The 26,073-nt window shown below is 37.4% G+C and overlaps 1 protein-coding gene across 4 annotated transcripts; it reads right to left on the bottom strand.

The window, feature by feature from the left end:
* Window positions 1–2,413: 2,413 nt before the first annotated feature.
* CFAP418 (cilia and flagella associated protein 418) lies at window positions 2,414–26,073 on the bottom strand. Of its 4 annotated transcripts, XM_028500712.2 has the most exons (7): window positions 25,809–26,073; window positions 21,040–21,127; window positions 17,369–17,433; window positions 16,775–16,840; window positions 8,748–8,843; window positions 4,894–5,036; window positions 2,414–3,366 (listed from the first exon to the last, which is right to left on the bottom strand). In XM_028500712.2, exons 1-7 carry the CDS (start codon window positions 25,979–25,981, stop codon window positions 3,347–3,349), a joined length of 651 nt encoding a protein of 216 aa, XP_028356513.1. In that variant the 5' UTR covers window positions 25,982–26,073; the 3' UTR covers window positions 2,414–3,346. The 4 variants fall into 4 exon arrangements, with proteins under 4 accessions (XP_028356513.1, XP_028356514.1, XP_007111618.2 ...); XM_028500713.2 differs by lacking the exon at window positions 8,748–8,843; XM_007111556.4 differs by lacking the exon at window positions 2,414–3,366 and having other exon boundaries at window positions 3,378–5,036.

Raw genomic sequence — 26,073 nt, 5'->3', positions numbered from 1 at the left:
CTCAAGCTGGAAGGAAACTCATATGTCATTAAATTCAACTCTCATTTTGAATTAGAAGCCCAGGGCACAATGGCTTACCCACGGTGCCCCAGGAAGTTAGTGGCACACGGTCCCAGATAGTTTCCCCCGTACCACTAGGAGATCATTCAGGACTATAAAGAGATTACAATCTAATCTCCAAGATGAATATACAATAAGCACGCAGATAATTATAATACAAGGCATTGTATGAGAAATAGAAAGTTTGAGAGCGGATGGGAGGGGGAGAAATCACATCTTTAGGCTGGGGTGAGGTAATCAAGAATGTGCAACAGTCCTCAACCTTTTTGGTCACAGGACCCTTTTACTGTCTTAAAAATTACTGCAAACCCCAAAGAGCTTGGTTTTTGTGATTATATCTATTGATATTTATCATATTAGAAATTCAAACTGAAAACATGAAAAACTAATTAACTTAAACCCACTGCAAATCACTTGTTCAAATCACTACTAGTCTCATCAGTAAAGTATCATGCTCAGATTGGTAGATACGAGTTTTCCAAAATTCTAATTTTTGCCTGAAGACTTACATTTTATCATTGGCAACACATACTAACCAGTAATTTTCCTGGAGGTGACTCACTTTGTTAATTTTTGAGAAAATGTACGCTAAATAAGTCTGAATACCCATAGTTTGTCAGTTGTTCTTTCAAGCAAAAGTGGATTCCATGAAAAAAGTGGTGTGTTCAGCTCACAGATTGCACAAGTGCTTTTTGTGTACTCCCCATTTAGTCACACAGAATATTTAAAAGATATGCTTTATTAATCTTACCGCCTTTACGAAGGACATTCTTAAGTGAAACTGACCTTTTTCTGTTGCAAGTGCATGGTGCCACTGCTTTGAATCGTAAGGTGCCAGCAGTTTTACCTATTATTTGCACCACGAGTATAAATGTCAACAAAGTGAAAACGTGAAAAAGCACTAACATCTTAGTGTTATGAAAATAGGTTTGGCCATGTGCGCCCCCTGAAACACTCCTGGGGACTCCTCTGAGGGTGGACAACACTCTGAGAACCACTAGTGTACAAGACACAGGCTTTGAAAAAATGAGTCAGATTTTGATAGAATAAGATGAGGGAGGGCAGGAACATTAAGACAGTAAGATGTGAAGTATATCTAAGGAACAGTGGGTGGGCTGTAGGTCTAGTTGGAAGAGGAGGGAAGAAGAGGCAGAAGAAGGCAAAAAGATACTGTGAAAAGCCTGGAAGGCCTTCATGAAGATCAACTAGGTTTAAACCGGACAGGAAGAAGAGGCTAGGGTGAGCAGGTGTTTTGTTTTTTGTTTTTGAAAGTTATTTCAACTTACATAAAAATAAAGCTAGACATGTTTACATTTACTAGTTATAAAATAAAAGTGACAGTAGAGCTCCCTTTCTCATATGGAATATTTAGGGAATGAAAAAACAAACGTGATGAAACGCTTTCCTATAAGAAACATGCTGCACCAATTAATTTAGATAGTGTTACTTTTAGAAAGAAGAATGAGAGAATTTATTAAGCACTTATTCTGAACTAAAAACTATACTATTATTTTCACATGTTATATGATTTAATCCTCACAACAAGCTTACAAAAGAGGTATCACCACTCATATAGATGAGGCAAATGAAGCCCCAAAAGTTTAGTAACTTTCCACAGGAAAGTTACTTTCAACTCTGATTTTGTAACACTTCATATTGTCACCCGTTATCTCTGGGGAAAGTCTGAAAACAAATTTAATTATCAACCATATGTATTATCTATATATTCCATGCAATATTTTTAAATCGGGCACATTTTGGTGTCACAAACCCCAATAAATGTGATACAATGTAAAATCTCTAAAGAGATTGTATATTTTGAATTTTTTCTTTCCTTCCAGAATTACCTTAAACAATATGTAAAGCCTGATTACTAGCTGGCATCAGCTGATAGAGATTTTGTTAAAACCTAACAACTGTAAAAAAAATCAACATTTGATTTACTGTTGAGCTTCATCACAATACTTACTGGATTCAAGACCTTTTTCCCACCACATTTAAAAATATCAGATGAGTAAGGAAAGGAGGGAAAACAATTAAAAATCACAGCTTGATGCCATCTTCTTTGGCCCAAGAAAAGAAGAGTGTTAAGTGTACTGACATCATCATACAGGTCTGGATGCACACCACCATATCAACATGGCTCCTTCCTGCACTTGGACCTGTTCTTTTAGCTACTACACTCTCTTACACGTGCGCGTACACACATTCACGCTTACACACACGCTAAAACTTATGGCATGCTTCTCTTCCCCAATGCAAATAAATAAATTCTTTGTTCGACTGGATGTTTGGAAACATTTTGTTGACATTTTAAAGGAAATTATCAAAATTATATCAAATTAATCCCCAAATGAATATTTTATTATAAAACAAAAAAATACACCTAAATACAGAGTAAAGCTACGTATTATTTATTCATTTCTAGGCAAGATAAGTGTCTGAGAGTACAATGCAGTTCAAATAAAGTAGCTACCTGGCTTGATAAAAAATAGATACTCGTTAAAGGTAGAAAATTATTATGAATATTGAAAACAAATATGCAAAACATCTTGAAAGTTTTACAGACTTTGCACTTAAAAATTATAGTTGATTAGAAACTATACTGTTCTTCTACAATGATACTAAAATAGTTGCATTTTGGCTTAAATTACAACTGGTAATAATCTATCCATTTGTATATAAACATAATATTCTTTCTACATTTTTGATCAAAAATTATACAATATTAAAAAGCTCATAAAGTAAATTGACAACAAAAATGTGAACTCATTTATACATTTCTGACATTAGGGAACTAATTATTATAATTATTATGTTATGGAATGCCAAACATGGGCAACATATCTAAGTTATAGAATAGTTATGATGAAATAATAAAAGAGGAAAAAAATTTCAAATCCATAACTTAGTAAATTTGCTCATTTAAATTAAACAGAAATCACCATTATGATTAAATGTGCCAAATTCCATGAGGTTCTGAATGTGTGGCTCTTGTTGCTCTGCTATTTTTTGAAATAGGCGACTTCAATCCAAATCCCCGTTTCCTTTTGTTTCTCTTTAAAAGGATCATTTTTTTTTTAATGTATGTATTTATTTATTTGGCTGCATTGGGTCTTCGTTGCTGCATGCGGGCTTTTTCTAGTTGTGGTGAGCAGGGGCTACTCTTCATTGAGGTGTGCAGGCTTCTCATTGCGGTGGCTTCTCTTGTTGCAGAGCACGGGTTCTAGGCATGCGGGCTTCAGTAGTCGTGGCACGCAGGCTCAGTAGTTGTGGCTCGCGGGCTCTAGAACACAGGCTCAGTAGCTGTGCCAGGGCTCAAACCCATGTCCCGTGCACTGGCAGGCGGATTCTTAACCACTGCGCCACCAGGGAAGTCCCCCTCTATGTTTCTGATATTATTACACTGAGATAAAATTTTAGGGGGTAAAAAATTTTTATTGAAATATAAGATTGGTCAACATATTCTTAATACAAAAATGTGAGCATCTGCCACAATGAGATGTATCCTGTTGGAATACTAGACTTACTGGAGCAAGTGATACACATATGCAAATGTGTCACGGTTAGGAGAAGGAGTTTAATGACCAGATCTTTCTTTGCTTGAGTAAAATGGCTGGAACAGATTCAGTATAAGACTACGCAGATCATAACTTTGCTTCAGTTCCTCCCTTTCAGCAAGCCTGTGTCACGCATTTGAACAATATATTAGACACATGCGGTAAAGAGCTTCTGGCAAATTGGTGGGGGTTGTGAGCTGGTAATGGGGCTGTGATGGGGCTGTGAGCTGGTAATTTTGAGGTAACCGATCTTCTGAATGTGCTGCTACTATAGGGCTCCTCAAGTCTTAGTCATATTAAGAAGGAGCCCAACAGGTTACCTGTTGGTTCAGCTATGCTTTCTTTTTTCATGTACTCACCAATCAACAGTATGTCAACCTGATCCTACCATAAAAATCAACAGGCTGCCTGAAAAAATATCTTACTTGCTGTTCTCTTTACTTAATGGAGTTTTAGGGCATTAAAGGCAAGAAGGTAGTTGGAAAATCCAAAAATGACCTGTCTGTATTAGGATTTTTCCTTGTACTTTTAGGCGCATCAAAAAAACCCACTTTTATATAGAAATGAATACTTGCTAAAAGAGCAAACTAAATAACTTCTCATATCTAAATGAACAAAAGGAGGAGAAACAGGCTAAAACTGGTAATATATACTTACTACTGTGCATAGTATTGCTTTGAATTAGTGAAGTTAGATCAGATACAGGCAGTGTTTTCACCTACAGTATACCTATACTCCCAAAAACCCTGCAATTAGCCACTGATCACATGGTTTCTGACATGTCTAAATTATGATCTTTGCTAACAACAGATGTGACTGGAAGAGGTGATGTGTACACCCCTCAATGACCTCTCTGCAGGGCCAGCTTTATCCCCTTTAACTGCTATAACGAGGAATGTTTATGCTAAATATATTAGCAGTCAGTAGTACTGCAGTTGCTACTAAATGGCTATATATTTGTATGAAACTCCACAATTAAATTTCTATTTAACAGGGGACAGACTAGCAAAGAAGTATTTGGATAACTTGTTACCTTACTTACTAACTGAAATGTCCATATATCAAAAAGGAATAATTCTAAAATGTTAAAGCACATTATCTTCCCAAGTCCTTTTGGTCTTTGAAAATCTGTACAGCCATTAAATGAAATTTCCTGTCTTTTCCAAAGGGCATGATACTATGTACCTTTACCTAAATATTGTGACAATTAATAGAGACTGTTCTCATGGATGCATTTGTCTGAATGTGGAAAGTCTGCATTCTTAGTGTTTACCGCAAACCCAGCGAAGGTGATGATCCGTCTGAAGGTCAGTCAGTTCTTCAATAGTTCTCCAGCTGCACTGGCAGGCATATGCCCGTGTTCCTTTCTTCTTTATCAACTTTGTTTTTAATTTGTGGAATTCTGGCATATTGTTCCTGTTAGTAAAACAAGAAGGTTTTAGCATAGTAGCTTTGTTCAGTGCTTAATGACTTAAAAAAAAAAAGAAATTCTAACTGCTTTATTTTCCTGTCTTCACAACATCCAAATGCTAAACTACCTGGTGCTCTCACATGAAAAACAGAAGATTCACTTTGGTGTTCTCTTTCTGAGGATTTCAATGTTTTTAAATGGCAATCCTCTAGGTCTGTTTATTAAGGCTGTTGTAGAACACAGTGACCTAAAAAGCTGAAGAATTATTGATCTGTCTTATCAGAGACTACATGATATAAGAATAGAGTGGAAAAGATGGTGGTTCATCTCCTACCTCAAGTACTCACCTGTGCCATATTTTAAAAGCCTGCAGTGTGGCAAATGGAGGGCATATATGAGGCATAAAGATAACAGGCTTCTGATGGGTTAACTATAGAAATTTTTCATTAATAGAGAAAAAGTACTTGTTACTTCTATGTGTTGAATTCATATTATATCTCATCTGTTTCAATGATCTGCCTATTTATGTATACTACCAGAAACAAAACAAATGCCTATCCTGAAATAAATGTCAGTAATTTTAACATAATTAAATCTATGCGCAGAACTCATGAAAAACGATAACCATCTGACTTGATGCTATTATATAAAAAAGACTGCAGAAGATAAATTTAATTAGCAGAAAATCAATTATGATTCTCATAATCCATGTACTGAATTTATGTAAATATTCCATGACAAAAGAAAATGAAAAAATTCAGAGTGAAATGATGAAAAAAATACATAGTGAAATGATGAAATACAGTATAAGTATTTTTTAAAAAAGAAATACACTGTTAACTGTTACTTGTTGATGTCACTGCAACAGAAAGCAGGAAACAAAGTGCCCTCTGGTGGCCAATGGGCACCACATTCAGTACTGCACAAAATTCAGGCACAATTGAGGTTAGACCCTAAGAAAACCTAAGAGATTTTCCAGGCCAACTGTCTGACTTCAGGAAACTGAGACTTTGACCAGCTGAACAACTTAGCTAAGGTTACAGTGAGATAGGGGAAGAACTGAATAAGTTTTACTGCAAAGAAAAAAGCCGAACAAAACTAAATGTGTTTAATGAAAACTAAATGGCTAAATGAAGGACTGTCCTTTATTCAATCTGCAATATATTTTGACAAACTTAACATGTGACACTTGATTGAATACTTAGAGATTTCAGGAATAGGAATCATGAAAGCCAAGGAACTATCAATAATTAATATATTTCAAGTAGTGCATATTTTAAAAGTTGAGAAAGAAAATTTCATTATTTCCCATAAAGCAAACACAGTTTAATAGAAGAATAAGAGCATTTTATTTAGCTATTATGGCAGGATGGTCAAGTATAGCTTATATTTCTTTTAGAAAGTTCTAGAACTTGTCAAAGCTAGGATACACTTATTGCCCTCAAGTGTTTCATCTCTCCTCTACTTTCAAGCAGATCACATCTTCATTCACAAAATCAGGCAGTGAGATGTGAAAAGGCCTTCATTTCCTAGCTTTCCCCTTGAACACATCTGTATATGACCTCTTTCCACCCAGGCATAGAGGCGGCCTCTACCTATCCAAGGCCCACTTTCCATCAGCACTCTAGACCCCAAAGCCTCCAGGACCCTTGTTATTCATATAACCTTCCCTTCTCTTGTCTTCCCCATCGCCCCGCACCACAATATAAACATCAAAGCATCTCCTATCTTTTTTTGAAAAAAATTTATATATTTATTTATTTTTGGCTGTGTCAGGTCTTAGCTGCAGCACGTGGGATCTTTCGTTGTGGCATGCAGGCTCTTCATTGTGGTGTGTGGGCTTCTCTCTGGTTGTGTGGCACATGGGCCCCAGAGCGTGTGGGCTCTGTAGTTGCGGCATGCGGGCTTAGTTGCCTTGCGGCACATGGGATCTTAGTTCCCTGACCAGAGATGGAACCAGCGTCCCCTGCATTGCAAGACTGATTCTTAACCACTGGACCAGCAGTTAAGGGAACCACTGGAGCAGGGAAGTCCCAGCATCTCCTATCTTAACTAAATGATCCCTTAAATCTGCATTCACTGACAGGCTTCCAAGTCACCTTTCTGGGTAATATCATCCAGTTTCATGGTTTCATCTACCACTTTACAGTCTACATTTCTTATCTGAGCTTCAGAGCCCCAGAGTACGGGTTCTTGACCTGAGATTTTGGGACCACACTAGGCTTTATTTGGGTTGGGTACTATGAAATCTCTCAAATTGTAATTTTTCTATGTATCTGCATATTTGAATTTTTCTGTGCGTATGTTGAGAGGATTCAGATTTTCAGAACAGTTCTTGATGTGAAAAGTTTAAAAACTCTTACATTAACACTAGAGGAGACTCCTAGAGATTTACATGAGAATGGATGCCAGAGAGGTGTGAAGAAAGCCTCTCACTGTTCTCTTTATGCTACTGAAGAGTGCTGCAATAATTCTGATGACTTGTATCTGAAAATATAGTCTTTGCTTAGGCAGAGGTATGGGGGGCCAAAAATGCATGATATATGTACTTTACTAATTTTTAGCCCTTAATTTTTATTTGAAAATGTGAATGTATAGTCCAAATACATTTTTATAACTTAAAAACATTAGGTATTCACTGAGTATTTAAGGATGTACAAATTACAAAAATATGAGTAAAACACTACCCCAACTACAAGGAGGGAGGCAGACATACACCAACCTAAGATATTTTCAGTCTTTTATTACAGTAAGTGCTATAACCGGTACAACGTGCTGTGGACACACGGGAGAGGATGAGTTTACTTCCAAGTTGAGAGAGTGGTAAGGGAATCATAGAAGATGAGCAATGAACCATACCCTGAGGGACAGGTAGGGTTTAGGTAGATAAAATGGTGGGAAGGTATCCCAAGAGGTGGAGAGTTTATACCAAGTCATAGGGAATGGGAGCATTGTTTTGATGTAGCTAAAATCTTGCAAAGGTGAAAAGTATACCGTGGAAAGACAAACAAAGCTGGGTGATAGATAGATGGGGACTGGATTATGGAAGGTCTTGAATGTCATACTAAGGAATTTGGACACTATTCTGTAAGCAGAAGGCTTTTGGGCAAGAGGATGGCATACTAAGAGTTATGCTTTAATTCTCAGCAAGTGAAGGGTGGTCTGGAAGAAGAGACTGTACACAGGAAAATCAGTGAGGAGGCTACTTCTGAACGCCTGTCCAGAAGTAACATGTCCTTAACTAGGCTGACAGCACACAAATGGAAAGGAGGAGATGATGCGAGAAACATCAAAGAGGTGGAGGCCACACAATCTGGCCAAGGCCACCAAGAGGCATTACTGCACAATAAGAAATATGAAGTTGGGCTTCCCTGGTGGCGCAGTGGTTGAGAGTCCACCTGCCGATGCAGGGGACACGGGTTCGTGCCCTGGTCCGGGAAGATCCCACATGCCGCGGAGCGGCTGGGCCCGTGAGCCATGGCCGGTGAGCCTGGGGGTCCAGGGCCTGTGCTCTGCAACGGGAGAGGGCGCAACAGGGAGAGGCCCGCGTACAGCAAAAAAAAATAATAATAATAGTAATAAATAGGTAATAAATAAATAAATAAATTGTAACTCCTAGTTAGAGTGTATAAACAGTGTCAATTTAAAAAAAAAAGAAATATAAAGTTGTATATTAAGTACATTTTTTCACAGAGTGAAGTTCTTTAGAAACATACCTGAAAAACAGGTAATCACATGATTTGTCCCACCCATAGTCATTGTAGCTTACTACCCAGAAATCACAGGCTATACAACGCAGATGGTCACACGCTCTGTTCAGAGAAAAAGAACTGTACATTAGAAATTACTGGTAAGTTTAAATATGAAAATATGCTGATTTATTCATAGACTATACCACATATTACAGATTACTGAGTAAACAACAGAAAAGTAAAGATGAATCTGATTATAAATTTTTATACTATTGGTCTGATTACCTATTTGAACTTTCAGGTTAAATTTCTGCACAAACCTACCTATTTTACTAAGATCTTACGTACTGATACATATATGCACACATGTATATTTACATATATAAAAGAAAAAAATATGGATGTGTAGATCTTTTAGTTCAATGGTTTTCAAATTTGTCTGAGGGAGATCTTCACTTAAGCTACCTTCTTTATGTGTTTCCCTTCCTAATGAAAATTTCAGGATACCTCTATCACAGAATTTGCCACATTGTATTGAAATGCTGGGACAATATCTTATCTGTGCTGGGAAAATATCTTATTTGTTTCTGTTTCCCCACTACTTGGCATTAATGTATTCATTCACTCACTTAAAAAATATTTACTGAAAGACTATTATGTGCTGGTGAGATTCTGTCCTCAAACAGCTTAGATTCTAATTCGAGAAGAAATAAGCAATACTCATAAAATACGTAGCATGTTAGAAGGTAAAAAGTGCTTTAAATGAAATAAAACGTAGAGTCGATAAAATGGGAAGTACTGGGAGGAAGTGTATTATAATTTTAAATACAATAGTCTGCATAGGCTTCACTGGTAAGGTATATCTAAGCAGTTTCTTTAAGTGGAGTGGTAGTTGGTAAAGGAAGTGGGGTTAAGAGAAGGTTATATTAAAAAAAAAAAGGAAGTGGGGTTAAGAGAAGGTTATATTTAAGAAGGAAAAAGAGCAGGTTTGTATACTGATGGCAAAGATGCAGTGACGGGAATAATGCTGCTGATGAGAGAGGGGAGAACTGCTAGAACGATACTCAGCACATAACAGGTACTCAGTGACAACCTGAGGAACCGAAACGCCAAGCAAATCTCAAAATTCATATAGTACATAGTAACTTCAGGAGTAAAATGATAATACATGGTAAGAATTACAAATTGCTGCTGCAAACCATTTGATTTGTATAATAATTGTGATTTAAAGAAAACTTCTCCATTGTTTGAAGTATTTTAAAACTAGAATCAATATAGATACATTTGATCATCTAAAAATTAAAGGGAAATAACAAGAGTTTTTAAGATACCAAAAACAAAGTGAAAAGACCAATAATAGAGTGAAAGAAAACATTTTCAACACATAGTCAAATACTTATACTGATAAAGAGTGTTTACAAATGACAACAAAGAAAAAAAACCTAAAAATATAATTCTATGTCACTAATATAGGTAGCATAGATTAGTAGTTAAAGAGTGTAGACAAGATTGCCTACGTGCAAATGCTGATTCCCTAGCTGTGTAACTATAGTCAAGTAACTTAACTTCTCTGTGACTCAGTTTCCCTATCTGTAAAATGGGGATAATAATGCACACCTCATAGAAGAATTATGAGGAGCTAACCAAGTTAATATTGATAAAGTGCTCATGACAGTGCCTGGCATATAGCATTTATTAAAAAGTTAAAATACTACATAAAGAATTAAAATTTCAAGCAACCATAAATATATATTTAAACCAATTAAGTTAGCAAAAATTAGCACTCTCAAGACATTTCTGGTGGGTATGTGAACTGCTATAACCTTTTGGGAAAAATCTTGGCATTATTTTAAGATTAAAATTATACCTAGCTGCTGCACTAGCAATCCCATTTTGGGGAATATATTACATATAAATAAAAGCACCAGAGTATAGGCGTGTATCTCAAGAATAATTTCTACTGCAGTGCTGTTGAAGTGGCAAAAAACAGGATACCACATGGATAGCTATCAAAGAGGGAAAAGACTGAGTAACATTTACACTATGGAATATTAGGCAGTTGATAAAAGAGTTAATTAGATTTAACTACTGACATAGAGGTGCACAAGGCAAGGTACACAATAACATATATAACATGATCCTATTTTTGTAAAAACTACCCCCCAAATTTTCCTGTACAGGTGTTTATAATAAGTTTGTAAGAACATGGAGAAAAATGTGGAAGGTAATATACCATGCAGCTATCACTGATTGCCTCAGGAGGGGTGGGAATGGAGAGGAAGGAAGGAGAGTACTATCTTTCTCCTTATACAGTTTGACTTTTAATTTTTTTTCAAAAAGCATATAATACTTCTACAATTAAAAAATAAAATAAAATCCATCACTATATATTTTTTTCACTTATTTCCCTCTAAAATCCAGATAACTTAACTTCAAAATTGCAAATATATTTTGGCCTGAAAGTTTCTTTGAGAATAAATGCTTTATATTTCTAAAAACATTAATCACAGCAATAATTAAACACTTAAAATCTTAAGTTTCATAAACAATTCCGTATTTCCTTTTAAACTGGTAGCAATTTATGAAGTTGAATTTGTACATATTGAAATTCAACACAATTACATTTGTACACATTTGAACTTGGATTTTGAACGTACAAGTCAGGAAATGCAAAATGATGGTTCCCAAAGCTGCTATAACTTGCTTTCTTATGCATATGTATTTATTACATGATTGCACAGAGTGTTAACTTTAATGCCTTAATACATATGTGCAATTTGACTGAATTACTGCTGTTGTGGGAACTATAATTTAGAATTTCCTGACATTTTGTATGTGTAAAATTTCAACCATAATGTTAAATACAGCTTTTTAATTTAAAATTTAGTAGTTTATTCAAATCTATTCACACTACCACATTTTCCTACAAACACTGTTCTTTGAGAAAAATAAAACTAACTTGCAGCTAAGAAATCATTCTGCTGCTACGATTCACTCTATTAGACCATTATTATACCAGTCTATGGAATAATCCAGGCTTGCAAGTAGTTTAAAAAATAATGAGAGTAAAATTCAATTTGGCTTGAAAACACACCTTGGTTTTATCTATATCTTATTAATGCCACCACACTTTGCTACTGCTTTCTCCTTTACACCAAGTGGGTAAAAGATTCAAATCTTTACACCCTAAAATCATTCGAGATTACTCTCAAACCAGAGCTTTACCCAAAAATCAAACAAACATAACACATGAAAAATAGGCAGAACAGACTCGATTTCCTTTATGCCCTAGGCATGTAAATCAGTGCTTATTTTCAGAGCTTAAATATATTTTTCTTTTATAACTATATATAAAAGAATATCTAACATAAAGTCATGGTTCCAATGAAAGATAAATTGTCAGGTCTTTCCTCTAAAATGTAAGTAAATACAAACATGGAAGTGTCACCAACAGCTTTGTCCTTTTATCAGGCTAGTAAGTAAAATCTTTACTATTTTAAAGATGTTAGTGGTGGGACTGTCCCAAATATGGCCCAATATAGTCTTCTGCACAGACTCTGGTTCTCAGTCAAATCCTGTCAGATCTACACAGTGGACTGGGGAGTCTTGCTGTTTGGGCAGCTGGAAACCAACAGCTGCAATAGCAAAAGCGGCTTCCCTCTTACATACATTATACAAGCATCTGCAAATTGGTATACTAGAAGGCATAATGGACTAGGCATCAAGTTACACGTTTGAGTCCTTGCCTTGGGCAAGGCACAGGGCTTGGGAGTCATTCTTGACAACTTTCTCTCTTGTCTCCAACAGCCATTTAATCATTGAATTCTGTCAATTCTATGTTCTAAATATCTCAAGTGTGACCCTTTTTCCCTACAGCCACTGCCACCACTTAGGTCACAGCTGCCATCCCTGTCTCTTTCCTGGACCACCAGTACCTACTGCCTGTTGACTGGTCTCCCTGTGCTCTCTCCTGTCTTGTCCCTCCAACTTCCAATCCATTCTCCATTCTGGAACCAAAATTTCTTTCTTTAGAAACACAAATATGATTATGTCACCCGTATCTGCTTAAAAAAAAACCCCAAACAACCCAATGGTTTCCACTGCTAGAGGACATATTTTTCTAAAATCCTCTAGGGGACCCCAAACCAAACGTCCCCTGACTACCTCTCCAGCCCCACCAGGAGCCATTCTTTCCCCCACTCACTACACTCCAGCTCACCTGGCTGCTCTCTGTTCCTCCCACACCCCTGGCTCCTTCCAGCTCAGGGATCGTCTAACATGGTGGGTCCTCTGGCTCCAACGCTCCCCTGTCTTTGCTTAATTCCTACTTATTTATCATATCATAGTTTGATTAAATGTTATTTGCTTAGGAAAGCATTCCCTAACACTTCATATTAGTTAGGATGCCAATTATCTATGCTTATAGTATTCTGTACTTACCCTTCACATTACATATTATGTGGAAATTAAATAGTTATTTGTGGAATTAAAGTCTCTTTCCTCATCTAGACTGAAAGCTCATTGAGGGCAGGGAAGTGTCTATTTATTTGTTCACCACAATGTGTTCACCCAAAACCTAGGACTTAGCAAGGACATGATGAATTAATACGTGTTTAGTGAATTTAACATCAGTGCCTCAATTTCCTCATTTATAAAATGGGGTTAAAAATTCTTGCTCTAGGGCTTCCCCGGTGGCGCAGTGGTTGAGAGTCCGCCTGCCGATGCAGGGGACACGGGTTTGTGCCCCGGTCCGGGAAGATCCCACATGCCGCGGAGCGGCTGGGCCTGTGAGCCATGGCCGCTGAGCCTGCGCGTCCGGACCCTGTGCTCCGCAACGGGAGAGGCTACAACAGTGAGAGGCCCGCGTACCGCAAAAAGAAAAAAAGAAAAAATTCTTGCTCTATCTGCATCTTGGTTTTTCCCTGTGAAGCAGGTGAACCAATACACATATACTTAAAAAAAGGGCTCTGGACAGTATAAAGTACTTCACACATATAATATTTTACATGCACATGAATACGTATGTGCTTATCTTTCTGTGTGTGCTGATCTATGTCATGAAGAAGGTGGTTAATGATTAGTATCTTTGTGATGGGTGAAGAAGAAAAGATCTGTGAATATAAACATTTATCTGTGCATATATATGCAAATTGTATGTGCTTTCCCTTCTTGTCACTGTGCAAAAGGTAGGAATGGGGTCGAAAGATTGTGGCATTCTCATGGATCAATGTTATATAATAGACATACACTGAAATTCCATCTGGAACGAGATTCTTCTCTGCTGGAACTAAATCAAAGTACATGTAAAAATATACTACATAAAAGAAAATCTTAAAAAATATTTACTCTTGGAAGTAAACCAGAACACACAGAGATATCTCCTGAGATAAAATGGAAAAGTAGTAGAATATAGGATTCTTGCAGCTGAGGTGTAACACAATGAGAAGGCAGCACCAACAGATGAGAAAGACCCACAAATAACTACAAACGACTGTACTTACAGTAGCTAGCTGACTTGCAACATGGGCGCAATTTTAATGTATTATTTCATTTAATCCTTACAATAACTCAGTTTCCTCACCCATAAAAACTAAAGTTTTTATGGGTGAGGAAACTGAGGTTTTGTAAGATTATATCCCTTCTCAAGGCTTCACAGCTTGTAAGAGTGAATATCTGAACTTAGGTATTCTGTCACCAGAGCCCTTTTTCTTCATGCCCTGGGTATAATCATTTGTTTCTTTATCAGTTTCTCTACTGGCTAGTGTTTCATCTTTTTTGGTATCTAGTACCTAGGACATAGAGGGCATTCAGCGAATATTTAAAAAAAAGAAAAGGAAAAGGACGTTCAAACAGAATGACAAAATGAGTCTACAGTAAGTGAATTAAGCAGGTAGGACAGTGGGGACATGCATTAGCAAGGAGTGTCATTCTAGACAGGGAATAAGTGTAAAAATACTCAGAGGCAGAAAAATATAAGTGGAAAGGAGAAGGATAACAAGTGTTCTAGTGGAAGTAGAGTATCTAGCCCAGGCTTTAACTGGAGGTGAAAGAACTAAAAAGAGAAGAGGAAGAACAGGGACTACAATCTGGTGAAGCAAACAATGAGTTCAGAGTTAACAAGAGACAGATGGCAGCTCTCATTTTCCTTCTGAATAGGGGAGAGGTGCTCAGAATGTTATGTTAGGTATATTTTCTTTAATGCTCTATGTGGGTGAGACTAGGGAAGATGGAAGTGGATGGTAACTAGGAAACGTTTGTTGTATAGCTCAAGGACGACTTGAGGGAAGCCTGGATTCGAGGCAGAGTGGTCAGGCAATGACTGAGAAAAATCCAACTGGGTAGACACAGTAAGTCAGGATCGATAAGCAACCAGACTGTATTCTTCTCTAAGGGCAGTCTGTGTCTCTAATCCTTTGAACAGACAGTCCTCAACGCACGACGATTCAGGTGCTACCAACTCTTTATTTACAGCCCTCACAGCAGGCATCACCCCTGTGGGCTGCTATAGCCTGTCTGCTGCCTGGTGTTCCTGGTCCAGGCTTCCCGAGATTCCCAGTTTCCCTCTGGTCCTATAGCCCTTTTTTTCCAGGCCTCCTAGGATCTAGGCCAGCTCTTCCACAACCCTCCAACAATGTGCTTTTGGATCCCCCTTCCATTATTCAATATAAAGCTTATCTCTCCTGAAATGTGATCAGAACACAATCATATAGCTCAGTCTTTTATTTCTTAAAAAATTATCAGAAAATGAAAAAGTGCTTTAGAAATAACTAGACAATATATAATAATCTAGTTAAGTAGGCCTCTATAAAAATAGAACCAAACTTAACAGGACAGTAAAATGATTTGCTGAACTACTTACAATAGACAAGACATGGAAACAACCTAAATGTCCATCGACAGATGAATGGATAAAGAAGATGTGGTACATATATACAATGGAATACTACTCAGCCATAATAAAGAATGAAATAATGACATTTTCAGCAACATGGATGGGCCTAGAGATTATCATACCAAGTGAAATAAGTCAGAAAGAGAAAAACAAATACCATATGATATCACTTATATGTGGAATCTAAAATACAACACAAATGAACTTATCTACGAAACAGAAATAGACTCACAGACATAGAGAACAGACTTGTGGTTGCCAAGGGAGAGGGGGGTGGGGGAGGGATGGCTTGGGAGTTTGGGATTAGCAGATACAAACTATCATATATAAAATGGATAAACAATAAGGTCCTACTGTATAGCATACGGAACTATATTCAATATCCTGTGATAAACCATAATAGAAAAGAATATGAAAAAGAATGTATATATATGTATAACTGAAACACTTTGCTGTACAGTAGAAATTAACACAACATTGTAAATCAACTATACTTCAAAAAAAAAAAAATTTGCTGAAAATCGATCTGTTTTCCCCACTTTACGACAATGACAATGGAATAGGCTAGGAGTCTGAGGCTGATAGGGGCTTGGGGTAGGTAGCATCATGACCATAAGATTGCCCTGAAAGAGGTACTGAGTGAGATACTGGGTGAAAGGAGGGTTGGGGAAGAGACAACAAAAGGAGGCTTTCTCCTTTTGAAATATGTAAAATCAAGAGACTATGCTTAAGAACTCCTTGGGTACTACAGACCCACAGCTTCTCAGGCTGACTGGCCAAGGCAGTGTGGGTGACACATCATATAGTTCATCTGTCCTACTCACTGGTTTTCACTGCCTGGAAGGAAAAATGGCAAGACAGAAGCTCAACTCCTGGTGTCTTGTGGAAACCAAGCTGGGATGGAAGTGATCCAGGAACTTCAAGTGGATCTTAAAGAAGGGTGTCAACACAGTGAACAACACATACCCAACACCATAGCTTTTAACAGCTATCACTCAAGAATAGTAAACATTTCAGTAAAGTGTTCTTAGACTGGCTAACAAAATATACCTTTTATTATGAAACAGACTCATGCCAAGATGATAAGAACTATGTTTTAACAGGGTATCAATTTGGAAAAAAATAATTAAGAAAGTACAACATATTTCTGACATCTTACCTCTGTGAAGTATTTGTCCCAATCCCACATGCAACAGCGCTTCCACCAAGGTATACTGGGCTGCAGCTGGACAGGTTCAACAGATGGGAGAAAAATAAAATTAAAACATAAAAGAAACATGAGAAGTTAATTTGGGCTCATTGACTCTATATTCTTGTAATCAAATTGTATATTTTCCTGAGCAAGCCAACTATTTCAAGGAAGAGGTATTTATTTCAGGGTCAGTGTGTTATTGGATAAAATCTGTATATTCAGGAACACTCAAGGAGTTAAAATGAGTCACAGAAAAATGTGTTTGCCAAATAATGTAAGGGACAAAGTAAATACTGAAGAATATAACAGAACATTAATTTTGAGAAACCATTCATACTTTTTTTTTTATGCAGCAGAAAATTATTTACAATAGCAATAACCTCCCATTCAAGTTCCTTTACACTAAGGAGTCACAGACCATAAGAACACTGAAAATGCTGCTATTGGTCTGTCTCCTGAAAGCCGACCAGTGCTTTGTTGCTCAATGTTGTTAAATGGTAACAAAATCTACTAGACCATGCTCACCAGTGTGTATAATTCACCAAAGCAATCCCAACTTACCTCTTACCAAGGCCTTGAATGGAAGCTCTGACAGATGCGTTACCTGAAGATTTAGATTTTAATTTCTGTTAAAAAAACAAAACAATAAAAGGCCAAGGGTAACTTAGAGAACTGTAACATGAAAACTAATATTCTTTATTTTATAACAAGAATATTTTAAAAATAGCTTAAAATTTCCTATGAGTTTAAAGTTTCTGAAATGAAAACAATAATCAAAACCCTTTAAAGGCAAAAGGGAAGTAGACCTCCCTGAGGAATTTACGAATTACTATGCTAACGTTTAGTCTAGAAAATTGATATACTGCCATTATTAGCATGCTAAGATTTAGAGTCACTTTATAACTCTTCAGTTAATACTAGAGTTCAATGATTTAATAAGAAGGAGCTGCTATTTAAAACTTCATCCTGGAAAAATTCAATTGAGGAGTAAAAAAACCTCAGACTCATTTTAAAGGCTGTGAATGGTACTCACCTGAACTAAAAATAAACTAACCAAACTCCTGGGTAACTTCAGGAATATTAATTTTGATCAAATGGAATGGTATCAACCATTAGATGTTCAAGGAAAATGTAGAGCTACCTAGTCACAACCATACAGTAGTTCCTATATGGTTACATAACATCATCATTAGCAAGCATTTATTAAGTGTTAACTGGTATAAGGTACCAAACAACACAGCCGACCACATACTAGGACCACCGCCAAGGAAAGGAAGTAGGGTGGAGAAAAGGCAATTTAAATTATGCAGAGACATGCCATCATTTTACCTAGTAGGTGAGGAAATTTAATGGAGGCAAAAATACTTTACTATTTCTCTTAACTCTTTTATTTGTTGAATAAAACTGATGTTAAACAGAACTGGAAATATTTTTGGTGCATAGCTGAAAAGTAATAATGTGCCTAAGTCTCTTTTTGTCTTTGGGAGCACGCTCCATGTGCCATCCAGGCTTGTGTTTACAACTCAAAGCTGGCACAGTGGGACATCTACTGTTGTTTCTGGGCTTTCTTGTGTGAGTCTGAGAGTGGTTAATGAACAAAACAACCTGCAACTGATATAATACTGTAAATCAACCATACTTCAATTAAAAAAAAAAGAAACACAAGAGAATGGAGGAGGGAGCAATACTCTCAAGAGCATGATCTGGCCTCTAAGGACAAGGTGGGCATGGACCGGCAATTCACAGACACTTCTTTTCCTCATCCAGTCAGTGTTTTACATTGATCTGCTTTCCTCCAGAAGTTTACTTGGGTTGCTTTCTCCCCTGCAGGCTGGCAAACTGGATATAATAACCAACTTCAAAAAGGGAGCATACAGGGCTTCCCTGGTGGCGCAGTGGTTGAGAGTCTGCCTGCCGATGCGGGGGACACGGGTTCGTGCCCCGGTCCGGGAAGATCCCACATGCCGCGGAGCGGCTGGGCCCGTGAGCCATGGCCGCTCAGCCTGTGCGGCGGGGGCCGGGCCCGTGAGCCATGGCCGCTCAGCCTGTGCATCCAGAGCCTGTGCTCCACAACGGGAGAGGCCACAACAGTGAGAGGCCCGCGTACCACAAAAAAAAACCAAAAAAAACAAACAAACAAAAAAAAGGGAGCATACAGAAGAAGTGCATAAAAGCTTATTTCTTCATGAGTATAAGAGCTATTTTTGTTTCAAATTAGTATATCTTCTCCAATACTTCTTTAGAGAAGTATTTCCTTCTCTTTCTGAAATGCCTTGAACTGAAGAGACAGTGCCTCACACACAGATACATACCCTGTAGTGCTTAATAAATAATGAGTTGCTCAGATGATCAATGAATAACATCATGTAGTTTTTTTCCTACCACTAATTAAATTAGTATTGCTATTCAGCATTTATGATGCATTCTGTTCGCAGAGTATTGCTATTGTGTTGACATGTTATTCAACAAGGCCATCAGCTTATTAATTTACCACAGATGAACTGAAACTGTTAAATTTAGAGAAATTCAGATTTTTTTAAACTTGGTTTTATTTTTATTCTTTTTCCTTTAATTGAAGTATAATTGACCTACAACACTATGTTAGTTTCAGGTGTACAACATACTGATTTGGTATTTCTATACATTACAAAATGATCACCACAAAAAGTCTAGTCACCATCTGTCACCATACAGAGCTATTACAGTATTATTGACTATATTCCTCATGCTGTACATTTCATCTCTGTGACTCAAGTATTTTGTAACTGGAAGTTTGTACATCCCTCATGTATTTCACTCATCTCTCCCACTCCTCTCCCCTCTGGCATAGAGAAATACAAAGCTTATGATCTATACCAGTCACTTGATTTTTAGTCTGACAAAAAAAGAAGTGGCCCATATCCATAATCTTAACACAATCATTGCCTAGTTATTTTTAGTCCACTGTGTTGCTTTAATCTTCCCTACCTTAAAAACAAACCAACCAACCCTCTTTGGTATTATATTTTATATTTATTTCTTAGATTTTTTTCCTTGTGGTCCTTGTAATTTAGACTTCCATTTGGTCTCTTTCTAACATATATATATGTATATAAATAAATCTATAAATCTAACAAATATATTCTGTGCCCACCAAACTGGTAAAAATGAAAATATATACATTCTCATCACTGCTGGTGAGAAGAATACAAATAAGACAGTCACTGTGGAAAACATTTTGGCAATGGGTAGAAAAGTTGAAGATGAGCACACCTTGTGACCGCCTTGGTTTATATATCCTAGAGAAACTCCTACACATGGGTTAAAAAAAAGACATACAAAGATATTTGATGAAGCATTGTTTGTAAGAGCAACAACTTGGCATAATCAAAATGTCTAATCACCAGGGATGTAGATAACTGTGGTGGAGTTACGTAAGGGACCGCTATACATTAATTAAAATTGTTTATGGTTACATACATATGTAATAAAAGTATAAAAGTATGGATGGAAGGCTAATGGTTACCTTTGGGAAGGAAGGCAGTAGAGTAAGATTTGGAGAGTTCTTAAACTATAATTTTTATTTCTTTAAAAAAAGTCCAGGGAGTTCCCTGGCGATCCAGTGGTTGGGACTCAGTGCTTTCACTGCTGTGGCCTGGGTTCAATCCCCGGTCAGGGAACTAAAATCCCACAAATCACATGGTGTGGCCAAAAAAAAAAAAAAAAATCCAGAGGAGCAAATCTGGCAAAACATTAAGATACGTTCAGTATGACTAGTAAATATATAGGTGGCTGTTATATTATTTTATGAGCTTTTATAAAGTTGATATAGATATATAAGCATTTAAAAAATTAAAATACTACCAACTTAACTGATTAGTTCATGGGATGAGAGCAATGGCAAAGCATTTGAGATGCTAAGCACATTCCTATAATGAAAGCTGATTTTGGTCTTTTAGAAAAGTATTCTTAGAGTATACAAATAAATACAAGTAACCAACTTCATCTGCAAGTTGACTTTTGTTCAACAGCTTTTCTAATTTCTCATCCTTGCTGAGAAATAAAAAGCAAAACACACAGTTTCTAATTTTTTTTCTTATTTAAATCTAAGTGGAATAATTTCTTTAAATAATTGTATTTCCCAGAATTCAAAGGACTATAGATACTTGTGTATTCTAATAAGTTTTCAGACTATTCTAAACATGTCTTGAGATAATGAAAGAATGACTGTACATTTAGAACATTTGACTTACAAAGCGTTTTTTGTCAAAGTTGGGCTCTTCAAATATTTCGTTAATAAGACTGTCAAGATCATGTTCTTTTTTAAATGTTTCTGTTGATCTGAAAAAACAAACAAACAAAAAAACAGCTGAAGCTTAGGTGCAGATAAAGTCAGCCAGCATCAGAAGAGTTTTGTTTAAATAAAGTCCATTACTAGAGTTGATAACAGAAGGACAAATGTGATGTTATTTTTTTCCTACTATGGACATAGCCTAGGTTTCTTGAGAAAAAAGATGTACTTCATCAGGTACAAATTCCCATGTGTACTTTTACATACTTAAAATATAACGTTTAAAGCTGTATGCTATATGTAAGAGAAAGGCGGGTATGCACTTTTCTAAATTACATCAACCATTTATTTAAGAACACAAAACATGTACAATTATAAGTAGAACCTGAGAATTATAAACAAAGATAATTTTAATATGTCTAATTTTCTCCTAAGGGTTCCACTGTAAGTCAAATAATCATATCTCTTTACTACAGGAGCCAAAGGTTATATAACCAAATGATCAATTACACACATACACACAAAAAAGTGATATTTGCTTGACAGAGTATCTCAACTACCTCTTTACCTTCTGCGGGTAAAGCCATCACAGGATTACTGACAAACTGTTACTGCATGGAACTCCTATTTAATAGCTAACGTTTACTGAATACTTTACATAGATGAAGATATAGGGACTGAGAGATTCAAAAACTCACCCAAGGTCATATAAATAGTGGGAGGAGAGGCCTGGAATTGAATCTAGGGCAGTCTAGACACCTAACACTAAATGAGATTAACTCTCTTTAGAGTTTACGTTACAGATGCTGTATATCATTTATAATTTTATAACTTCATTGGATCATTAAACTGTTTTAAAAGACAGGTTTTTTAGACTAACTCTCTATTTCTAGAAACATATTTGCTCCGAAATTGTTAACATCAGGATTATAGCCCTTCTTTGATACCGCTGAGAGTAAGATAACCTGATGTAAGAAAATGCAGAGGCTACTGCCTAACACTGAATGTCTGATTCCATCTCTGTCCAGGCTTTGCCTCTTCAGTTTTTCCCTTTCTAACTTTTACCCTTAATATCTTCCACTGTATACTGGTTTCTTCCCAAGTATGCTAAGTATGCTTTCCTCTTCAAAGAAACATTCCAAAACCCCTCTTGAAGCTGCCACCCCTATTTTACTCACTACTGAAGAGTAGTCTATATCCATTATTTCTACTTCCTTACAAGTATATTGGATTTAGCATCAGCTGGTGATCTGGATAAGGGTTTCTTAACCTTAGAAATAGTGACATTTGGGACCAGATAATTCTTTGGGGTGTGTGTGTGTGTGTGTGTGTGTGTGTGTGTGTGTGTGTGTGTATCACAATGAGAAGGGCAGGCTATTGTGCACCGTAGGATGTTTTACAGCATCCCTGCTTCTATCCACTAGATGCCAGTAGCACACCCTTCCCCAGTTGTGACAATCAAAAATGTCAAGACATTGCCAAATGCCCCTTGAGTGGTAAAGTCATTACCTGTTGAGAACTACCCACCTAGTTTAAATTATTTAACCTCTCCGAACCTCAGACATTTTATATGTAAAAAGGAAATCTAGACAACTATTTAAAACTTCTTCCAGGTGTAATAGTCCATCTCTGGCCTCTATATCCCTCAACTATAGTGAAACTCTTTTTTTCAAAGTCATTACTGCCCAAATCACTATATTCAATGGCCTTTCTCAGTTCCAATTCTCTTTAATCTTTCAGAAGCACCTGACACTTGTGTACCAATTCCTTCAATTTCTTTTGTGACAGCAGGTTGCTAAGATGTCCTCTAGAAATTCTCTCCTTTGGTTTTCATGATGCACTCTCTGGGTTCCCCTCTCTCATGCAATTTCACAGTTTCAAGAATCAGATGCATTCAAACTTCACCAGTCTACTCAGTACTGTTAGGGATCCAAACTATCAGCTTACGTAAGATTCTGGTCTGTTATTAGATCACACAATTTCATGATGCCTACGCTTGCCTATGCTTTGCTACAGAAATGGGAAAAAAATGCCATCATTTCATTGAGAAAGCATATAAATTTTAAATGACAGTATACTTTTTGTTTTTTGATGCTGTAATAATCTTAATCAAAGGTTAATAAACATTTATTCGTTCCCTACGTAACTTTGCTTCCTATATTGAATCTTGATTTAAGATATAGTTTCTGTCAAAAATAAAATATATAAATAAAATAAATGTAAACACTTGAAACCCACAATTAAATGTGAAAGATATACATAAAAGCTTAAATCTGGATGTACAATGTCCTGGTAGACTTGGAAATATGAACTTGGGCAAGCAACTATTTTTCTAGGTCTTGGTCAGTGAAATGAGGATAATAATAGTATTCACCATGTAGGGATGTGGAGATTAAATGAAATAACACATATAAGGCATATAAAAAGGACTCAATAAGTATTGGCTATTATTATAGCTATCATCTATGAGGTTATGATATTATCTCTAAATATTCCCATCTGTATCATCCTGAACCACTTTATTCTTATTGCAGTTCAACTCACATCAGTCTTTTTTTTTTTTAAAACTAATTATATATTTCTCTTTACCATTTTGAACTCTTCATCAAGTTGTATATGTTCTGACCATTTATATTAGCAGTAGTTCCTGGTATCCAGATGTGGCATGGTCATTTATTATCTGCAGAGCTATCGTTTTTAAGGGACAATTTCAGTATTTTAACTCTTTTAAGAAAAAGCGATACAGGCTATATCACTACACAATTGGCAGGTAGTCTCCTATTAATAAATTCATAATCTAAATCAGTTCCTAACTTTCAGGTATCAATTTTGGCTCAGGACAAAATTTTAATATTTGACATTATATACTACATTTGCTATTAAGTTTAGGGTCTTCGTTGCTGTTTTTTTTTTGCATAATTTACCTTTACAACTACACTGCCAAATGAATGACAACACTTGAATTCAACACATGAATGACAGCAGTACTGGTTTGTTACAGCTTCTATAAATGTATTATTGAAAAATCTGAGGTAGTAAGGTGGGATGGGATGCTATAAGGATTATGGATGGATTTTAGTAGTATAACAACAGGGTACGGAGAGAGGTCAAAAGGACCTGTGCTTGGAGAGGATCCATCCACCTTAGTAACCCTTTCCACATTCAGCAGCCTGCTCCAAGACATCCTATCCCTCTGTGCTAGTTCTCCTAAGATGAATAGGCTCTGGAAGGCTCTTTGATAAATTTTCTCCATGCCCCAAAGGAATAAATAAAAAGAACAAAAGAACTTGCAAGGTAACATTGTTGTAGGATAGGAATGGTAGATGTGCTGGGAATGAGTTCATAAGAATGCCCAGCATTCAAGATAATAACATACAAATTAGTGAGAGTGATATTTTCATCAACAGTCAAATGAGCGTTAGCCCATTCAAAGCAGTCATCTCTTTTGGCTGAGTACCCACTAGGGATGAACCCATGCCCCCTGCATTGGGAGCTCGCAGTCTTAACCACCGAACCACCAGGGACATCCCCAAAACAGTCATTTTAGTTGGCTCTACAGTTATTTTTTAGAATGCTGCCAAGTACTCGACTAATTTTTAGAACTTCTGTTTCTAAATTTTAGACTCTTTTCAATGTTTTTATCTTCTGAGGGTGAATTTTTATAAACAAATGTCATTAGAGGTAAGTCTTGTAAATTGGGTAGCAATGGTGTTGGGTTCTGGGAAATCACACACAGGTGCGCAAAAACAAAACAAAACCCACAGATGCAGCCATAAATGAACAAGATTGACTTTCTTGGGTTGTTCCAAAGCTGCCTCTGTGTAATTCCACAAGCGTCTCCAAGAGATTCAAGCAAGAGTTACTGCAGAGGCTCCCAAGCCATCATTTTGAAGGACAATACTCATTCTGGCTAAAATTTTGGTTTTTTGGAATTGAGGGGGGAAGTAAGATAAAGAAGAAAGTCCTATTATTGAATAATTACACAGAAGAAAAATGGCTGACAAATTTGAAAGATACTTTTTTTGGATCAAAAACCAAGACTTAAGAAAATTCCCCAAATTTCAATTTGGATGCCTGAGATCCTCTGGGACCCTTAGCTGAGGCCGTGGGGAGAAGGAAGGTGGCTGGATTAATAAAGACAGTGTAACCAATAATTAAACCTTTTAATATTAAATCTAATCTCATTCAATTCTCTGAGCTTAAAAAAAAAAATCAACTAATGATGGAATAGAATGGCATCGTTTTCTCCAAAAATTGGCCCAAGAATTGTTCTGCCTTGGGAATGGGGTCCCAAGAGGACCAGAGGCAACAGGATGAGGTTCTCTGGGCGGGCACCTCAAAAGCGGAAAAGAGTCGCTCACGCAAACGGAGGCCCGGGTCACCGTGACCCCCTCGGGGCTCAAGAGAGAGAGCCTAAGCTGCACCCCCTCTCCCCCATCGGAACCCGAGTGAAGCCGCGGGCTCTCAGAGGCAGGGCATCAGCGGGGCCAGTCCTCTGGGGCTTGCTCGGGGGCGGAGTCGGGCCTTGGGAAGAGATCTTAGGATCCTCCAGGCCGGGGAGTTGAAATGTGTGCGGCCCCGGAAGTGGGGAATTGAGAGTCTGGGCCCTAGCAGGGAGAGGAGCTGGAGGTCGCGGGCGGGGGTACGTTTCTTTGGGTCCGGCGGCGGAGGGGTGGCTTTAGGACCTGAAGCAGGCTTCACCAGAACAGCCCATCCCTCCCGCCTGTTAACCTGAGATTCTCTTTCGCCTCGGCTCGGTTCCGGTCGTTGCTGAGGATGCCACCGCCACCGCCACCGCCACCGCCTCCGCCTCTGGGCTGTTCGACCATACCCAGTCTCAGTGGGTCTGGTCTGCAAAATTTGGACTCGACCTCATCCAAGAGCTCGTCCAGGTCTTTCGCCATCTTGAATCGTCATGTCCTTCCCCTGCTCTGGTAGCTACAGCACCGTGTGGTTTCCAGGGGCAACGCGAGGATCCGCTGGGCGCGCTGGCCGC

Source organism: Physeter macrocephalus, chromosome 15, assembly GCF_002837175.3.
Source record: "Physeter macrocephalus isolate SW-GA chromosome 15, ASM283717v5, whole genome shotgun sequence".
Taxonomy (NCBI): Eukaryota; Metazoa; Chordata; class Mammalia; order Artiodactyla; family Physeteridae; genus Physeter; species Physeter macrocephalus.
This window is presented reverse-complemented; position numbering and strand designations above follow the sequence as displayed.